Source organism: Chlorocebus sabaeus, chromosome 24 (assembly GCF_047675955.1).
Source record: "Chlorocebus sabaeus isolate Y175 chromosome 24, mChlSab1.0.hap1, whole genome shotgun sequence".
NCBI lineage: Eukaryota > Metazoa > Chordata > Mammalia > Primates > Cercopithecidae > Chlorocebus > Chlorocebus sabaeus.
The window spans coordinates 8,079,692-8,097,043 of record NC_132927.1 but is presented as its reverse complement, the minus strand read 5'-3'; the positions used below and the strand labels follow the sequence as shown (position 1 = coordinate 8,097,043).

The 17,352-nt window shown below is 36.9% G+C and overlaps 1 protein-coding gene across 5 annotated transcripts in view; it reads right to left on the bottom strand.

Annotated features, from left to right (window-relative positions):
- Nucleotides 1-17,352, bottom strand: part of NUBPL (NUBP iron-sulfur cluster assembly factor, mitochondrial) — a 363,982-nt gene that overhangs the window by 74,547 nt on the left and 272,083 nt on the right. For 4 of the 5 annotated variants that reach the window (XM_073010898.1, XM_073010901.1, XM_073010903.1 and 1 more), the window contains one exon: nucleotides 14,100-16,162. The exons of the other annotated variant lie outside the window; for it this stretch is intronic. In XM_073010898.1, the coding sequence (XP_072866999.1) occupies nucleotides 16,100-16,162 (63 nt within the window). In that variant the 3' untranslated portion in view covers nucleotides 14,100-16,099. Of the gene's footprint in view, nucleotides 1-14,099; nucleotides 16,163-17,352 lie in introns of those variants that run through there. 5 annotated transcript variants of the gene reach the window in all.

The window sequence follows — 17,352 nt, the reverse complement described above, 5'->3', positions numbered from 1 at the left end:
GCTCCATAATTAATAATTAACAAGTCTCTGCAGAAGGGAAATGTGTGGTTGAATGAGGAGGGTATACATATTTCTCCAAATGATATTTTTGTTACGTTTCATACATACAAAAGAATATATATGAGTAAGTTAAAAAGCAAACAATACCCACGATTCCCACCTACCCTCCAACTTAAAAAAAGTCTAGTTTACCAATACCATATCTACCCTTGTGTTACTTTCCAGCCCATGCCCCTGTCTCATGCCCTAGAAGTAACTGTTATCTGATTTTAATATTTGTCATTCCCATAGGTTAAAAATACTTTTTATCACATATACATCGCTAACCCAGATACTAGGTAGTTTTTCTTATTTTTGAGCTTTATAAAATGGTCTTATGTAACATGCAATTTTCACACATCATATTTCTAAGATTCATCAATTTTTAAAGAGTAGCTGTAGTTCATTATCACTGGCTGTATAATATTCTGTGTGACTGTACTACAATGAATTTATCCATTCTTCTGTCACCTGGTGTCTTAGTCTGTTCGGCTGCTACCCAAATAGATACCACAGATTGGGTAGTTTATAAATAATAGAAATTTATTTCTCAAAGTTCTGGAAGCTGGGAAGTCCAAGATTACAGTGTCTGGTGAGGGCCACTTCACAGATGGCTGTCTTTTCACTGTAACTTCACATGGTAGAAAGGAGGGATTAGCTAACTCTCCGGCGTTTCTCTCATAAGGGCACTGATACCAATCATGAGGGCTCCATTATTTTGACTTAAAAACCTCTCAAAAGTCCCCACCTCCTGATATTATCACCTTAGGGGTTAGGATTTCAGCATATGAATTTTAAGGGAACAAAAACATTCTAACCATAGTACCAGACAAACAAATGGGTTATTTGCAGGTTTTTGCTACTCTGAACAGTGCCACCATGAACATTCTCATATATGTCTTCTGGGACACATGTGCAAGAAATTTTCTAGGAAATACCCAGAAATACAGTAAGTTATGTGACTTGAATATTACAACAGTGTTCCCCAAAATGACTACTTTACCACTCCTTTTGGCTATGTCTGAAACACATTGCTTCTAACACTTTTTCAGACTTCATAATTTTTACAACTTAGCAAGTGTAAAATGGTACCTTGTTGCTTTTGATTTGATTCCTGATTAGTACTAGGATTGGCTTCTTTTCTTACATTTATTGGCCATTCATGTTTTCTCTTCTGTGAAACACCTGTTTGTTTCTATTGCTCAGTTTTCAATTAAGTTATATTATCCCTTTTTTCCTTATTGATTTGTAGGAGTTCTCAAATTATTCCAAATGACCAGCTCTTTGATGGTTATAGGCACTTCAAATGTCCTCCCAGTTTGTGATTATATGATGCATTTTACTGAAGAGATATTAATTGCAATGTAGACGAATTTATCAACCTTTTATCATTAGCACTTTTTGTATCTTGCTTAAGAGATTCTTCCTTCCCCAAGTCAGACGAGTCCTATATTTTCTTCTAAATTTTATAATTTTGCCATAAAAATTGATGTTTTTGTATGGCATGAGGTAGGGTTCCATTTTTCCCCCTTAGATGAACAACTATCCGGGCACTGGTTCCTCAGGATCTTCAATACCCACTTTGTCATAAATCAAGTATTCAAATACACATAGATCATTTCTGGACTCTCTATTTTTAAAGTTTTCTATCCCTGTATCAACATCAAACTGTTTTAATAAGTATAGATTTATAGTAAGTCTTTGTTATCCAATAGGGAATGCTTCCTCTCCCCTGCCTTCTCCTTCTGGAGTTTCTCAGCTATTCTTGGACCTTTGCTCTTCACATAAATTTTTAAATCAGTTTTTTAGGCTCTACTAAGAGGGAGAATTACTTTTCATGAAATCCCTTTTTGTACATTTTAAATTTTGTCTGGAAGTTTGAAAGGTATTCATTATAAATAAAAAATATTTTTAAAAATCTTACGACGGGCCATTGTATCAAGGTGAAACTGCACATCATGTTATTTATGCTATTCAGTCTGATTAGTCCTATTTTTCCATCCTATCACCTGTTACTTTCAAATATGAAACTGTGTCTCTTAGGTAGACTGGTTTCCCCATGTATATCATTTCAGTCCACTCCTACCCTCTCATTTCTTTGCTCATATTATTTTAACATATCCAACCATCTATTCTTCACACCTGATTCCAGATCTTATTTCTTTAAAACAACTAATGTACTAAAAGTCACATTCTGGCTCTTATTAAAATTTACTTTCTTTGTGATAGTTTAGTGTCCTCAATCAAAGTATGAGCTCCCTAGGGGCAAGCACAGGTTGGCTAAAAGCTGAAGAAATAGTTTTGATTGGTTCTTCTCAATATAAATGTATTTCGGCCTAGTCACTATTGACAATCTTTGGGTCGAGTCACAATAAAGCCTTTTAGTTTGAATATGTTGGCTTTCTGTTGTACTTAAGCTAGGTATGTAACAATGACTAGTGAACTACAAGAGAAAGCCAGTGCTCAATGGAATTGATTTGCAAGGGACTTTTACAATATAATTAGAAAATACCTTCATCAGCGGAGACAGTCTAATAACATGTTCTCATGGTGGTTTACAATGTATCTGTATAGCTCTTCATCTGAAGAAACAACTGTGTGAACCATAATTAAATCCATTAGGCACAGTGTGAGAAATAATGTTTAAATAGCAGTTCAACAGCTGCAACACCCATACTGTTCAAAATGTTTTGTAAATGGTTGAAATAGATATAGTTGAAGATAATTTATTGTTCCTATCTTATTTTGCAAATTAAATAATAAGAATAAAAGTTGCTTGATATGTTTAATTTTTAAGAGATAACTGATGTTATCATACAGGCTTAAACTAATTTGCAGTATAAAAATTACCAAAGTCATAGGGTGTGAATGAGCTGAAACAAAAACTAACAACTATGGAACTTAAAATATCTATAAAAGATTAAAAAGAATAAACATCAGGGAAGTAGTTTTAAAAAGTCTTTAAATGCACAGCCACGTTTTGTCTTTTTTTAAATTAAAGAACAAGATTTTGTATTAAAAATCCTTTTTCTATTAACCAAGTTATCTGTTGTGAGCAACCTAACATTCATGGAGAAAAAAGTAGGCCATCTTTCCATTAATAAGCTGAAAGTATGGCACATCAATATTTAGATAGGTCATCCAAAATTAGAGTTTAACAAGGTTTATAGAGCACTTTTAGAAACTTTAAAATGAAGATTGGGTTTAAATGTTATATAAATTAGAGTTTCTGATTAAAAAGTGGTGCATAATCAAGTTCTAGCATAACTATACTCTATATAAACTTTAAGCCCAATTATTTTAAAAAGTTTTAAATGTGAAAACAATTTGCTGCTCCTAGGATGTGGCAAAGTAAGAAAAGAAAGCAAATAACTTAATTGATTATACTTCAAGTTTCAACCTGAACTTCAAATGTCAGAAGTCACTGAAACCAGCTCCTCTAGAATGAGAGAATGCTCATCTAGTTTGAATAAGGTATTTTTAATTTAAAAAAGGCTTTGAAAAAGGGATTTGAAAATAACCATATATGAAAATTGTGACATTTCAGGCACTCAAAAAGGTTTAACTAAATCAAATATCAGAAAGCAATATATTAATACATCACTTTTTAATTGATTTATTGAAGTATAACTGATGCATAAGTTGCACATATTTAAAGTGTACAATTTGATGAACTTTCCCCTTTGTATACATCCATGAAACCTTTACCAGAATCAAGTTAGTGAACACTTCTATCACTTCCAGAAGTTTTCTTTCCTTTCTCTCTATCTGTCGCCAGGTACCCACTGATCTACTTTGTCAAGTAGTTAAGTTTGCATTTTCTAGAACTGTATATAAATGGAATTATACAAGTTGTACTCTTTTCTGTCTGCCTCTTTCATTCAGCATTATTATTTTAAGAATCATTTATGTTATTGTATCAATAACCAAAATTCCATTTTATTGCTGAGAAGTATTCTATTGTATAGTAGCAAACTGTTTATCCATTCACCTTTTTGTCTTCCAGAGGACACTGAATTTATTTTTATTATAATTTTTTATTTTTCCATAGGTTACTGAGGTACAGGTGGTATTTGGTTACGTAAGTAAGTTCTTTAGAGGTGATTTGTCAGCTTTTGGTGCACCCATCACCTGAGCAGTATATACTGTGACATATTTGTAGTCTTTTATCCCTCACCTTCCTCCCCCTTCCCCCTAAGTCCCTAAAGTCCACTGTATCATTCTTATGCCTTTGCGTCCTCATAGCTTAGCTCCCACATATCAGTGAGAACATATGACATTTGGCTTTCCATTCCTGAGTTACTTCACGTAGAATAATAGTCTCTAATCTCATCCAGGTTGCCGTGGATGCCATTAATTCATTCCTTTTTATGACTGAGCAGTATCCCACCATGTATATATACCACAGTTTCTTTATCCACTCATTGATTGATGGGCATTTGGGCTGGTTCCACGATTTTGCAATTGCAAATCATGCTGCTATAAACATGTGCGTGCAAGTATCTTTTTTGTATAAGGACTTCTTTTCCCTGGGTAGACACCAGTAGTGGGATTACTGGATCAAATGGTAGTTCTACTTTTAGTTCTTTAAGGAATCTCCACACTGTTTTCCATAGTGGCTGTACTAGTTTACATTCCCACCAGCAGTGTAGAAGTGTTCCCTGATCACCACATCCATGCCAACATCTACTGTTTTTTGCTTTTTTGACTATGGCCATTCTTGCAGGAGTAAGGTGGTATTGCATTGTGGTTTTGATTTGCATTTCCCTGATCATTAGTGATGTTGAGCATTTTTTCATATGTTTGTCGGCCATTTGTATATCTTCTTTTGAGAACTGACTATTCATATCCTTAGCCCACTTTTTGATGGGATTGTTTTTTTCTTACTGATTTGTTTGAGTTAGCTGTAGATTCTGGATATTAGTCCTTTGTCAGTTGTAGAGATTGTGGAGATTTTCTCCCAGTCTGTGGGTTGTCTGTTTACTCTGCTGACTGTTCCTTTTGCCATCCAAAAGCTCTTTAATTAGGTCCCAACTATTTACTTTGTTTTTATTGCATTTGATTTTGGGTTCTTGGTCATGAAATCCTTGCCTAAGCCAATGTCTAGAAGGGTTTTTCCAATGTTATCTTCCAGAGTTTTTATAGTTTCAGGTCTTAAAGTCCTTACTGCATCTTAAGTTGATTTTTGTATAAGGTAAGAGATGAAGATCCAGTTTCATTTACCTACATGTAGCTAGCCAATTATCCCAGGACCATTTGTTGAAAAGGGTGTCCTTTCCCCACTTTATGTTTTTGTTTGCTTTGTCGAAGATCAGCTGGCTATAAGTATTTGGGTCTATTTCTGGGTTTTCTATTCTATGTGCCTATTTTTATACCTATACCATGCCATTTTGGTGACCATGGCCTGACAGTATAGTTTGAAATCAGATAGTGTGATGCCTCCAGATTTGTTCTTTTTGCTTAGTCTTGCTTTGGGTATGCAAGCTCTTTTTAGGTTCCACATGAATTTTAGAATTGTTTTTTCTAATTCTGTGAAGAATGATGGTGGTATTTTGATGGGGATTGCATTGAATTTGTAGATTGCTTTTGGCAGTATGGTCATTTTTACAATATTGATTCTACCCATCCATGAGCATGGGATGTGTTTCCATTTGTTTGTGTCGTCTATGATTTCTTTCTGCAGTGTTTTGTAGTTCTCCTTGTAGAGATCTTTTGCCTCCTTGGTTAGGCGTATTCCTAAGCATTTTGTTTGTTTGTTTTGCAGCTATTGTAAAAGGGGTTGAGTTCTTGATTTGATTCTCCACTTGGTCACTGTTGGTGTACACAAGAGCAACTAATTTGTGTACATTAATCTTGTATCTGGAAACTTTGCTAAATTCTTTTCTCAGCTCAAGGAGCTTTCTGGAGGAGTCTTTAGGATTTTCAAGGTAAACAATCATCAACAGTGACAGTTTGACTTCCTCTTTACTAATTTTGATGCCCTTTCTTTCTTTCTCTTGCCTGATTGCTCTGGCTAGGACTTCCAGTACTACATTGAAGAGGAGTGGTGAGAGTGGGCATCCTCATCTTGTTCCAGTTCTCGGAGGGAATGCTTTCAACTTTTCCCCATGCAGTATTGTGTTGGCTGTGGATTTGTCACAGATGGTTTCTATTACATTGAGGTATGTCCCTTGTATGTCGATTTTGCTGAGTTTTAGTCTTAAAGGGATGCTGGATTCTGTCTAATGTTTTTTCTGCATCTATTGAGATGATCATATGATTTTTGTTTTCAATTCTGTTTATGTGGTGTGTCGCATTTATTGACTTGCATATGTTAAACCATCTCTGCATTCCTGGTATGAAACTCACTTGATCAGGGTGGATTATCTTTTTGATATGTTGTTGGATTTGGTTAGCTAGTATTTTGTTAAGGATTTTAGCATCTATGTTCATCAGGGAGAGTGGTCTGTAGTTTTCTTTTTTGGTTACGTCCTTTCCTGGTTTTGGTATTAGCGTGATACTGGCTTCATAGAATGAATTAGGGAGGATTCCCTCTTTCTCCATCTTGTGGAATAGTGAGAAAAGGAAAGGTACCAATTCTTTGAATGTCTGGTAGAATTTTGCTGTGAATCCATCTGGTCCTGGATTTTTGTAATTGGTAATTTTTAAATTACCATTTCAATCTCACTGCTTGTTGTTGGTCTGCTCAGGGTATCTAATTCTTCCTGATTTAAGCTAGGAGGGTTGTATTTTTCCAGGAATTTTTACATCTCTTCTAAGTTTTCTAGTTTATGTGGATAAAGCTGTTCATAGTAGCCTTGAACAATCCTTTGTATTTCAATGGTGTCAGTTGTAATATCTCCCAATTTGTTTCTTAACGAGGTTATTTGGATTTTCTCTCATTTTCTTGGTTAATCTTGCTAATAGTCTTTCAATTTTAAGTATCTTTTCAAAGAACCAGATTTTTGTTTCAGTTATCTTTTGTATTGTTTTTTTGTTTCAATTTCATTTGGCTCTGTTCTGATCTTGGTTATTTCCTTTCTTCTGCTGGGTTTGGGTTTGATTTGTTCTTGTTTCTCTAGTTCCTTGAGGTCTGATCTTAGAATGTCAGTTTGTGATCTTTCAGTCTTTTTGATGTAGGCATTCAGAGCTATGGACTTTCCTCTCAGCACTGCCTTTGCTGTATCCCAGAGGTTTTGATAGGTTGTGTCATTATGGTTGTTCAGTTTGAAGAATTTTTAAATTTCCATCTTGATTTCGTTTTTGACCCAATAATTATTCAGAAGCAGTTTATTTAATTTCCATGTATTTGCACGGTTTTGAAGGTTCCCTTTGGATTTGATTTCCAGTTTTATTGCACTGTGGTCTGAGAGAGTGACTGACAAAATTTCAATTTTCTTAAATTTATTGAGGCTCGTTTTATGGCCTCTATCTTGGAAACAGTTCCATGAGCCAATAAATATAATGTGTATTCTGTAGTTGTTGGAAGAAATGTTCTGTATATATCTGTTAAGTCCATTTGTTCCAAGGTATAGTTTAAATCCATTGCTTTTTGTTGACTTTCTACCTTGATGACCTGGCTAGTGCTTTTAGTGGAATACTGAAGTCCCTCACTATTATTGTGTTGCTGTCAATCTCATTTCTTAGGTCTATTGGTAATTGTTTTGTAAATTTGGGTGCTCCAGTGTTAGGTGCAGATATGTTTAGGATTGTGAAATTTTCCTATTGCACAACACCTTTTACCATTATATAATGTTCCTCTTTGTCTCTTTTAACTGCTGTTGCTTTAAAGTTTGTTTTGTCTGACATAAGAATAGCTACCTCTGCTCCCTTCTGGTATCCATTTGCATGAAATGCCTTTTTCCACCCCTTTACTTTATGTGAGTCCTTATGTGTTAGGTGAGTCTCCTGAAGGCAGCATATAGTTGGTTGGTGAGTTCTTATCCATACTGCAGTTCTGTATCTTTTAAGCAGAGCATTTAGGCCACTTACATTCAATGTTAGTATTGAGATGTGAGGTACCATTCCATTCATCATGCTATTTGTTGTCTGTGTACCTTGTTTCTGTTGTTTGTTTTTGCTTTTTAACTTGTAGTTTTGTTTTATAGGTCCTTGAGATTTATGCTTTAAAGAGGTTCTGTTTTGATGTGTTTCCAGGATTTGTTTCAATATTTAGAGCTCCTTTTAGCAGTTTGTGTAGAGGTGGCTTGGTAGTGGCAAATTCTCTCAGCATTTGTTTGTCTGAAAAAGACTGTATCTTTCCTTTATATATGATGCTTAGTTCTGCTAGATACAAAATTCTTGGCTGATAATTGTTTTGTTTGAGGAGGCTGAAATAGGACCCCAATCCCTTCTAGCTTGTAGGGTTTCTTCTGAGAAATCTGCTGTTAATCTGATAGATTTTCCTTTATAGGTTACCTGTTGCTTTTGTCTCACAACTCTTAAGAGTCCTTCAATTAACTTTAGCTAAAGTGATGACAATGTGCCTAAGTGATGATCTTTCTGCAATGAATTTCCCAGGTGTTCTCTGTGCTTCTTGTATTGGGATGTCTAGGTCTCTAGCAAGGGCTAGGGATGTTTTCCTCAATTATTCCCCCAAATATGTTTTCCAAACTGTTAGATTTCTCTTCTTCCTCAGGAACACTGGTTATTCTTAGTTTTGGTCGTTTAACATAATCTCAGACTTCTTGGAGGCTTTGTTCATATTTTCTTATTCTTTTGTCTTTGTCTTTGTTGAACTGGGTTAATTCAAAGACCTTGTCTTTGAGCTCTGAATTTCTTTCTTCTACTTGTTCAATTCTATGGCTGAGACTTTCCAGAGCATTTTGCATTTCTTTAAGTGTGTCCAAATTTTCCTAAAGTTTTTATTGTTTTTTTCTTTATGCTACCTATTTCCTTGAATAATTCTCCCATCACTTCTTGTATTGATTTTTGAATTTCCTTGCATTGGGCTTCACCTTTCTCTGGTGCCTTCCTGATTAGCTTAATAACTAACCTCCTGAATTCTTTTATAAGTAAATCAGGAATTTCTTCTTGGTTTGGATCCACTGCTGGTGGACGAGTGTGATTTTGAGGAGGTGTTAAAGAGCCTTTTTTTGTCATATTACCAGAGTTAGTTTTCTGGTTCCTTCTTATTTGGGTAGGCCCTATCAGAGGGAAGGTCTAGGGCTAAAGGCTGTTCAGATTATTTTGTCCTACAGTGTGTTCCCTTGATGTAGTACTCTCCCGCTTTTCCTATGGATATGGCTTCCTGTGAGCCGAGCTGCAGTGATTGTTATCTCTCTTCTGGGTCTAGCCACCCAGCAAGTCTACCCAGCTCCAGGCTGGTACTGGGGGTTGTCTGCGTAGAATCCTGTGAAGTGAGCCATCTATGGGTCTCTCAGCCATGGATGCCAGCTTCTGTTCCAGTGGAGGTGGCAGGGGGGTGAAATAGACTCTCTGAGGGTTCTTAGCTTTGGTAGTTTAATGTATATATTTGTGCTGGTTGGCCTCCTGCTGGGAGGTGGCACTTCCCAGAGAGCATCAGCTGTGGTACTATGGAGAGGAATTGGCGCTGGGCGGGGCCCTAGAACTCCCAAGAGTATATGTCCTTTGCCTTCAGTTAACAGGGTAGATAGGGAAGGCCCATCAAGTTGGGGCAGGGCTAGGCATGTCTGAGCTTAGACTCTCCTTGGACAGGTCTCGCTGCAGCTGCTATGGGGGATGGGGGCAAGGTTCCCAGGTCAGTGGAGTTGTGTACCTAGGAGGATTATGGCTGGCTTCTACTGAGTCATGTAGGTTGTCAGGGAGGTAGGGGAAAGCCGGCAGTCACAAGCCTCACCCAGCTCCCGCGTAATCCAAATGGCCGGTCTCACTCCTGCTGTGCCCCCACCACCTCCCCCACTGGCAACAGCCCTGAGTCTGTTTCCAGGCAGTGGATGAACAGGGCTTGAGAACTTGCCTTGGGCTACCTGCCCCTAAGCTGAGAAAGAAAAGGGCTTGGCTCTTCCCCTACCTGTGGAGTCTGCACACCAGATTCACGCCTTCCCCTGAGTTACGGCCAGGAGGCTTCTTGCCCAGGTCAAATTGTTTCAAAGTTCATCTGGAGATTTCCTTCTCCTTGTGGCGTTTTCCCCTGTGCCTCTGGCTGCCCTCCCGATGGATCTCTGTGGTGCCAGGCAGGAATGACTTGTTTGGGGACCCAGTGAACTCCGAGCACCTTTCCTGCTGCTTCCTCTACCCCTATATTTTGCTTGGCTCTCTAAATTGACTCAGTTCCCGGTAAGGTTGGAGACTTCTCCCTCAAACAGACCTTCCGTTTCCCCAGTGAGGGTATGTGTTCAGGAGAGGAGGATCTCTCTTTCCCACTTCTGCAGTTGGGGCACTTACAATATTAGGGGTGTCTCCTGGGTCTTGCAGGAGCAGTTGCTTCCTTCACAGGGTCTGTGCGTCTTACTGCAACTCCTGGTTTGTTCTTGCAGTCATTCTGGAGCTAAAATTCACAATGTGAGCCTCTGCACACTGCTCTATCTGTCTGAGTCAGAGGTGCAATCTAGTCCTGCCTCCTATCCGCCATGATGATCTTCCATTCAGGACATTCCCATTCACCTTTTGATGCATATTGGAGTTGTTTCCAGCTTTCAGATATTATAAACAAAGCTGATAGGAACATGTGTCTAAGTCTTCATGCAGATATGTGTCTCTTTTGTCTTGGGTAAATATCTAGAAGCATAATATTTAACTATAGGGTATGTGCATCTTTAACTCTTTAAGAATGTAACAGAGCCAGGCATGGTGGCTCATGCTTGTAATCCTAACACTTCGGGATGCCAAGGTGAGAGGCTTGCATGAGCCCAGGAGTTCAAAAACAGCCTGGGAAACACAGAGAGACCCTGTGTCCAAAAAAAAAAAAAAAAAAAAAAGTATGCCAGAATATTTCCAAAGTGGTATTATTTTACATTCCCATTCCCCACCAACAGGGTATGAGCTTGCCAGTGGATCCACATCGTCTTCAGCACTTGGTATTGCCAATCTTTTTAATCGTAGCAATTTTAGTAGCTTTGTAGTGGTATCCCATTGTGGTTTTAATTTGTATCTCCCTAATGACTAAAAACATTGAGCACTTTCACGTCATTTGTCAATGATCTCTCTTCTTTCGTGAAGTGTCTATTCAAATCCTTTGCCCATTTTAAATTGGGTTGTCTTATTAATCAGTTGTAAGTATTCTTTGTATATTTTAAACTCTTCATCAGACATGTTTCACAAATGTTTTCTCCTAGTCTCTAAATTGCCTTTTGATTTTCTTAACTGTGTCTTTCAAACAGCTAGGTTTTAGTTTTGATGAAATATAAGTTATCTACTTTTTACGTTATTGTTTAATTGGGATTTTTGTGTCTTATTTTTGCATAACTCAAGATCATGAAGATTTTCCTCTATGTTTTTCTTTTAGATGTGTCATAGTTTTAGATTTTACATTTAGGTCTATGAACCATTTTGATGTGTTTTTAGATCTAGAAGGAGGCAAGGTTTATTTCTTTGTAAAAATATGTCTCATCGTTCAAGCACAAGTACTGAAAAGTCATACATTCTCTACTGAATTGCTTTGGCACCTTTGTTGAAAATCAAGTTATTATATCTGTGTATGTCTGTTTCTGAACTCTGTCCCATGGATCTGTATTTCTATCTTTACACCAATACCACATTGCCTTGATTACTGTAGTTTTATAACAAGTCTTCAGGCTGGGCACAGTGGCTCACGCCTATAATCTCAGCACTTTGGGAGGCTGAGGTGGGCAGATCACAAGGTCAAGAGATCAAGACTTTCCTGGCCAACATAGTGAAACCCCGTTTCCACTAAAAATACAAAAATTAGCTGGGCATGGTGGTGCATGCCTGTAGTCCTAGCTGCTCAGGAGGCTGAGGCAAGAGAATCGCTTGAACCCAGGAGGCAGAGATTGCAGTGAGCCAAGATTGTGCCATTGCACTCCAGCCTGATGACAGAGTGAGACTCCATCTCAAAAAATAAGGAACACAATAAGTCTTCAAATCAGGTGGTATAAGTTCTTAAACTTTAATCTTTCTTGTTCAAAATAATTTAGCTATTCTGGACACTCTCTAGTTCCATGAAAATGTTAGAATCAAGTTGTCAGTTTCAGTAAGAGTCTTGTTGGATTTTGACAGAAATCACATTGGATATAGATCAGTTTGGGGGAATAGATATTTTAAACATGTTGAATCTTCCAAACCTTGAACATGGTATGTCTCACCACCTAAATGTTTTCTTTGATTTCCTTCATTAATGTTTTGTAGTTGTCAGCATAACAGATCTTTTACATATCTTATTATATTTACATGTAAATATTTCATGGTTTTGGGGTGCTATTATAAATCAAACGTTTTTCATTCAATTTCTAATTGTTTATTGCTAGTATGCAGAAATAAAATCGGTTTTGCATGTTGACCTTGCATACTGCATCTCTGCCAAATCCATTTATTAGTTCTAGTTGCTTTTTTGTATATTATTTGGAATGTTCTCCATAGACAATCAATCTGTCTGTGAACAGAGATGGTTTTATTTCTTCCTTTCTAATCTATATGCCTTTCTTTCTTTTTCTATTGCACTAAGAGAGACCTTAGGTATGATAATGAATAAAATGGTGAGCTTGGACAAGCTTGCAGTGGGTCTTTCACCATTAGCAATGATGTTAGCTGTAGTTCTCTGTAGATGCCTTTTATTAAGTTGAAAAATTTGTTTTCTATTTCTAGTTTGCTGATAATTCTTATTGCAAATGAATGTTCAGTTTTGTTATATGCTTGGTTTATATCTATTCAAATAAACATCCTTTTTTTCTTTAGTCTGTTTTGCTTTACTGTTTCTTCTTGAATCTGCCATGCTTTGATTGATGTTCAATTGTTGAATCAACCTTGCATTCCCAGGAAAATGACCTCATAGTCATATGTATTATCCTTTTTATATAATGCTGGATTCAACAAGGTAAGAGTTGTTGAAGAATTTTGTGTCTATGTTTATAACGAAGATTTGTCTGTACTCTTCTTGTATTGTCTTTGTCTGGTTTGCATATTAGGGTAATGCTGGCTTCACAGAATGAGTTGGAAAGTGCCCCCTCCTATTTTCTGGTAAAGTTTGTGTAGAACTGGTATTATTCCTCCTTCAATGTTGGGTAGATTTTGACAGTAAAGGCATCTGGGAATAGAGTTTTCTTTGTTGGTTCTTAACACAAATTATATTTTTAAAAGTAATTTATGACTACTCAAGTTATTCCTTAAGTGAGCTTTGGTAGTTTCTTTCAAAGCATTTGTCTATTTCATCTAAGTCTTCAATTTTATGGGCATAAAGTTGTTTGTAATCATTCTTACTGTCCTTTTCATGTCTGTAATGATGTCTCCTTTTCATTCCTGATTTGTTGATTTATGTAATCTTCCTCTCTTAATGAGCCTGGCTAAAGGTTTGTCAATTTTGTTCATCTTTTCAAAATGTCAAGTCTTTTAATTACACTCCATTGAGATGTGAAGAATGGAAAATAAGTATCACTCCTTAACAAACAGGCAAACTATCTGTACTTCACTCTACCTTTGGAATTGGCAACAAAATTTTAGAATAAGCTTAGTTCTTCTTTTATAGCTACTGTTCCTTCCTCCCTGTCTAAACCTGCATATATACTCCAACCACCATTTGTTTCAGTAGACTTCCTTGAAGCATCTGCAGACAACAGTCAAATGAAGGAGGAGAAGAGGGCAGGGAATTTCATATGTGGATCTTCTCTCAGTCATGTATGTATGAGTAAAGACTATCTTTCTCACTTCCCCACGATACATATTAAATGATGACATATAACTTTAAGTCATTCTTTTTCTGGATAAAGTTAAGTTTGGTTTAAGTATTTTTGTATTCACAAGTGCTCAATGATCATCTGTATTTTCCTCTTCTTCAGTAAACAATAAACACACAAATAAATATCTGAAACTTTAAGTCATTACTTCCCTCTCAGAGTGATATGATAACAGTGTGTCCACAGATAATTTTATTCATGATAATTGGTATAATTTGGTCCAGTAAATTTCAGTTCAGATATAGCAGTCTGTGTTTTTTAACTTTTATTTTTATTTTGAGATAACTGTAGATTTACATGCAGTTGAAAGAAATAATACAGAGATTCCATGTGCCCTTCACCCAATTTCCCCCAGTGGTAACATCTTGCAAGACTATAGCACAATATCACAACTGGGATATTGACATTGATAGTTGTGATACAGAACATTTCCATCATTACAAGGATCCCTCATGTTTCTCACAGCCGCACCCAATTCTCTCCCATCCTCACCCCCTCCTTAGCACAGCCACCACTAATCTGTTCTCCATTTCTATAATATTATGTCACTTCAAGAATGTTATATAAATTGAATCTTTTGGTACAAAACCTTTTTAAATTGACTTTTTTCATTCAGCATAATTCCCTGGAATTATAAGTTGCTGCATGTACCCATAGTTTGTTCTTTTTTATTGCTGAGTAATATTTATGGTATGAATGTACCATGGCTTGTTTAACCATTCGTCCAATGAAGAAAATCTGGGTTGGTTTTGGTTATTACACATAAAGTTGCAATAAACATCAATCTACATGTTTTTGTGTGAAAACATGCTTATAATAGTGTGAAACTCTACACTTAATTTTCTGGTTGATAACTATAGAGCAACGATGTCAAGGCATTTGCCAAAAGTGACAGACCACTTCTTTATAAATGCCAATTATCTAATGGCTCACTCTTATCAGTACTTTCAGCTTTAAAACTGTCTGCTACCTGACTTTGAAACGTCATTGACTCTATCTCTTTGAGCTTCAATTAGACAAGATAAATGTTTTTAAAAATGTATTATTTGAAATGTGAACTCCATGAAACGCTCTTAAAAAGTCAGGGAGTGGATTTCATGGCCAAAAAAAGTTTGAGGAAATGCTAAATATTGCATCTCCCCCGACTTTTTAAAAATTTTATTCATTTGTTTATTTATTTTTTTGAGATGGAGTCTCACTTCATCGACCAGGCTGGATTGCAGTAGCACAATCTCTGCTCACTGCAACCTCTGCCTCCCGGGTTGAAGTGATTCTCCTGCCTCGGCCTCCAGAGTAGCTGGGATTACAGGTGTATGCCACCACGCCCAGCTAATCTTTATTTTTAGTAGAGATGGGGTTTCACCATGTCAGTCAGGCTGGTCTCAAACTCCTGACTTCATGATCCACCCGACTAAACCTCCCAAAGTGCTGGGATTACAGGCGTGAGCCACTGTGACCAGCTGCCCACCCCCCCCATTTTTATTTAACAAAAGCACATTGGTGTACGAAAGGATGAACCTAATATTGAATTACTCAAGTTCAAATCCAAGCTCTATCACTTGCTAGATACAGTAACCCTCAGCAAGACACTCAAGGTTGACACTCACACAAATGGAAGAATAATTATAATTAACTTGTTAAATGTTAGCTATTACTATTACTGCTATCATTATCAGAATCATCATCAACATCATAATGGTCTTATTAAAAATACATATGTTCAGGCTCCACTCCTAGAGACTGAGATTCATTAAGTGAGGGGTACGGTGTGATCCAGATGAAGAAACAGAGGTTCATATTAAGAACATATCCAAGATAGTACTAAAGACAGGATTCAAAGACAGTCCAAATTGCCTGGTGGGGAGGTGTAATACTTATGCCCATACACAAATTTAGTATATCATTTAAACTACTAACTCTGTGGTCCTGTAAAAAGTGTACAGTTCTCTCCCAAAATGGACTTGTAACATCATAAACTCATAATTCCTAAAGGGGTAATTCAATAAAATAAAATGCAGTTCTTTGCAGGTGGTATACACCAGCTTTCAAAAACTTCCTAAATATAGTAGTTAACATTGATACATCAAAGTTTTGTGAATCTTAGCTTAGCAAATCAGATCTGAAGTCACTATTTCCTTAGAAATAAAACAGTTATGATTTCTATTATTTCTGTAGGTTCCATCACCACATTGCTGATTTCCAAAGGTCCTCTTAATGTCAGTACCAGGCAAATTTCCAGGACACTTGGGGAATCATTCTGAAGGTGATGGCAATCTTCTTACCACTTCCACAGCAATCCTCAAGTAAGCTTTGGCCTGGAAAAGAACAAACTTATTTGTTCTGTATTTCTCTTCAGCAGACACTGAATGACTCATCAACTGTTTTTCATAGAGGCCCACTGTATTTGATAGTAAAAAGGCTGAGATGAGGAAATTCAGTACTGAGAAGATAATGCTGTATACATTGCAGATGGCACAAGGAAGAAAGACTTTCAGATTATTTGGAGGGTAATTATTTGGAAGGTGACTCTCTGAAATAATATTCAGTACCAGAAATTACTGTTTTTAAAATTCTAATTCTGGTGTCAGCAAACTAGCAACCCAGTCTAGTTGTAGAGAAATTACACCTTTTTGCTCTGAAAAATTGATATCTTGAGTTAGAGACTGCCAAAACTTCTTTAGCATAAGAGCTGTTAGTCATTTTAAGGAGGACTATTTATTACCATGCTGCAGTTTATTTTAGGAAAGCGTTTTCTTCATCTCCCCGAGAATGGTGTGCAACCTCAGCACCAAGCACCTATAGGCTCTTTCACCTGGTAAATTTTGGATATCATGCCAAAAATCCTGGTTCCATTGTTACACTCTTTATGTCTGGGATCCCAGTGTCATGGGACACTAAGAGCAGCTCTTAAGCCACGGAGTGGGCCACAAGCTAACCTAATGCCTGCATGGTAATGATACTTGCATTTTAAGAGTTCTATTAAATGTAATGCAAAATTATTTATATCTTATACCTTATTCATAAAAAGTAACTGTAGAACACAATAGTAAAATTTTCTAAAACCATTAATTTCTACACTGATAACTGACATGGTTTGGCTGTGTCCCTACCCAAATCTCATCTTGAATTGTAACTCCCACAATTCCCATGTGTTGTGGAAGGAACCTGGTGGGAGGTGATTGAATCATGCGGGTAGGTCTTTCCCATGCTGGCCTTGTGATAACAACTCTCACAAGATCTGATAGCTTTAAAAACAGGAGTCTCTCTCCACAAGCTTTTTGCCTGCCACCATCCATGTAAGACGTGACTTGTTCCTCCATGCCTTTCACCTTCCTCCATGATTATGAGGCCTCCCTAGCCACATGGAATTGTAAGTCCAATAAATCTCTTTCTTTTGTAAACTGCCCAGTCTCTGGTATGTCTTTAATCAGCAGTGTGAAAACAAACTATTCACAGTAAATTGGTACCAGTAGAGTGTGGCATTGCTGAAAAGATACCTGAAAAT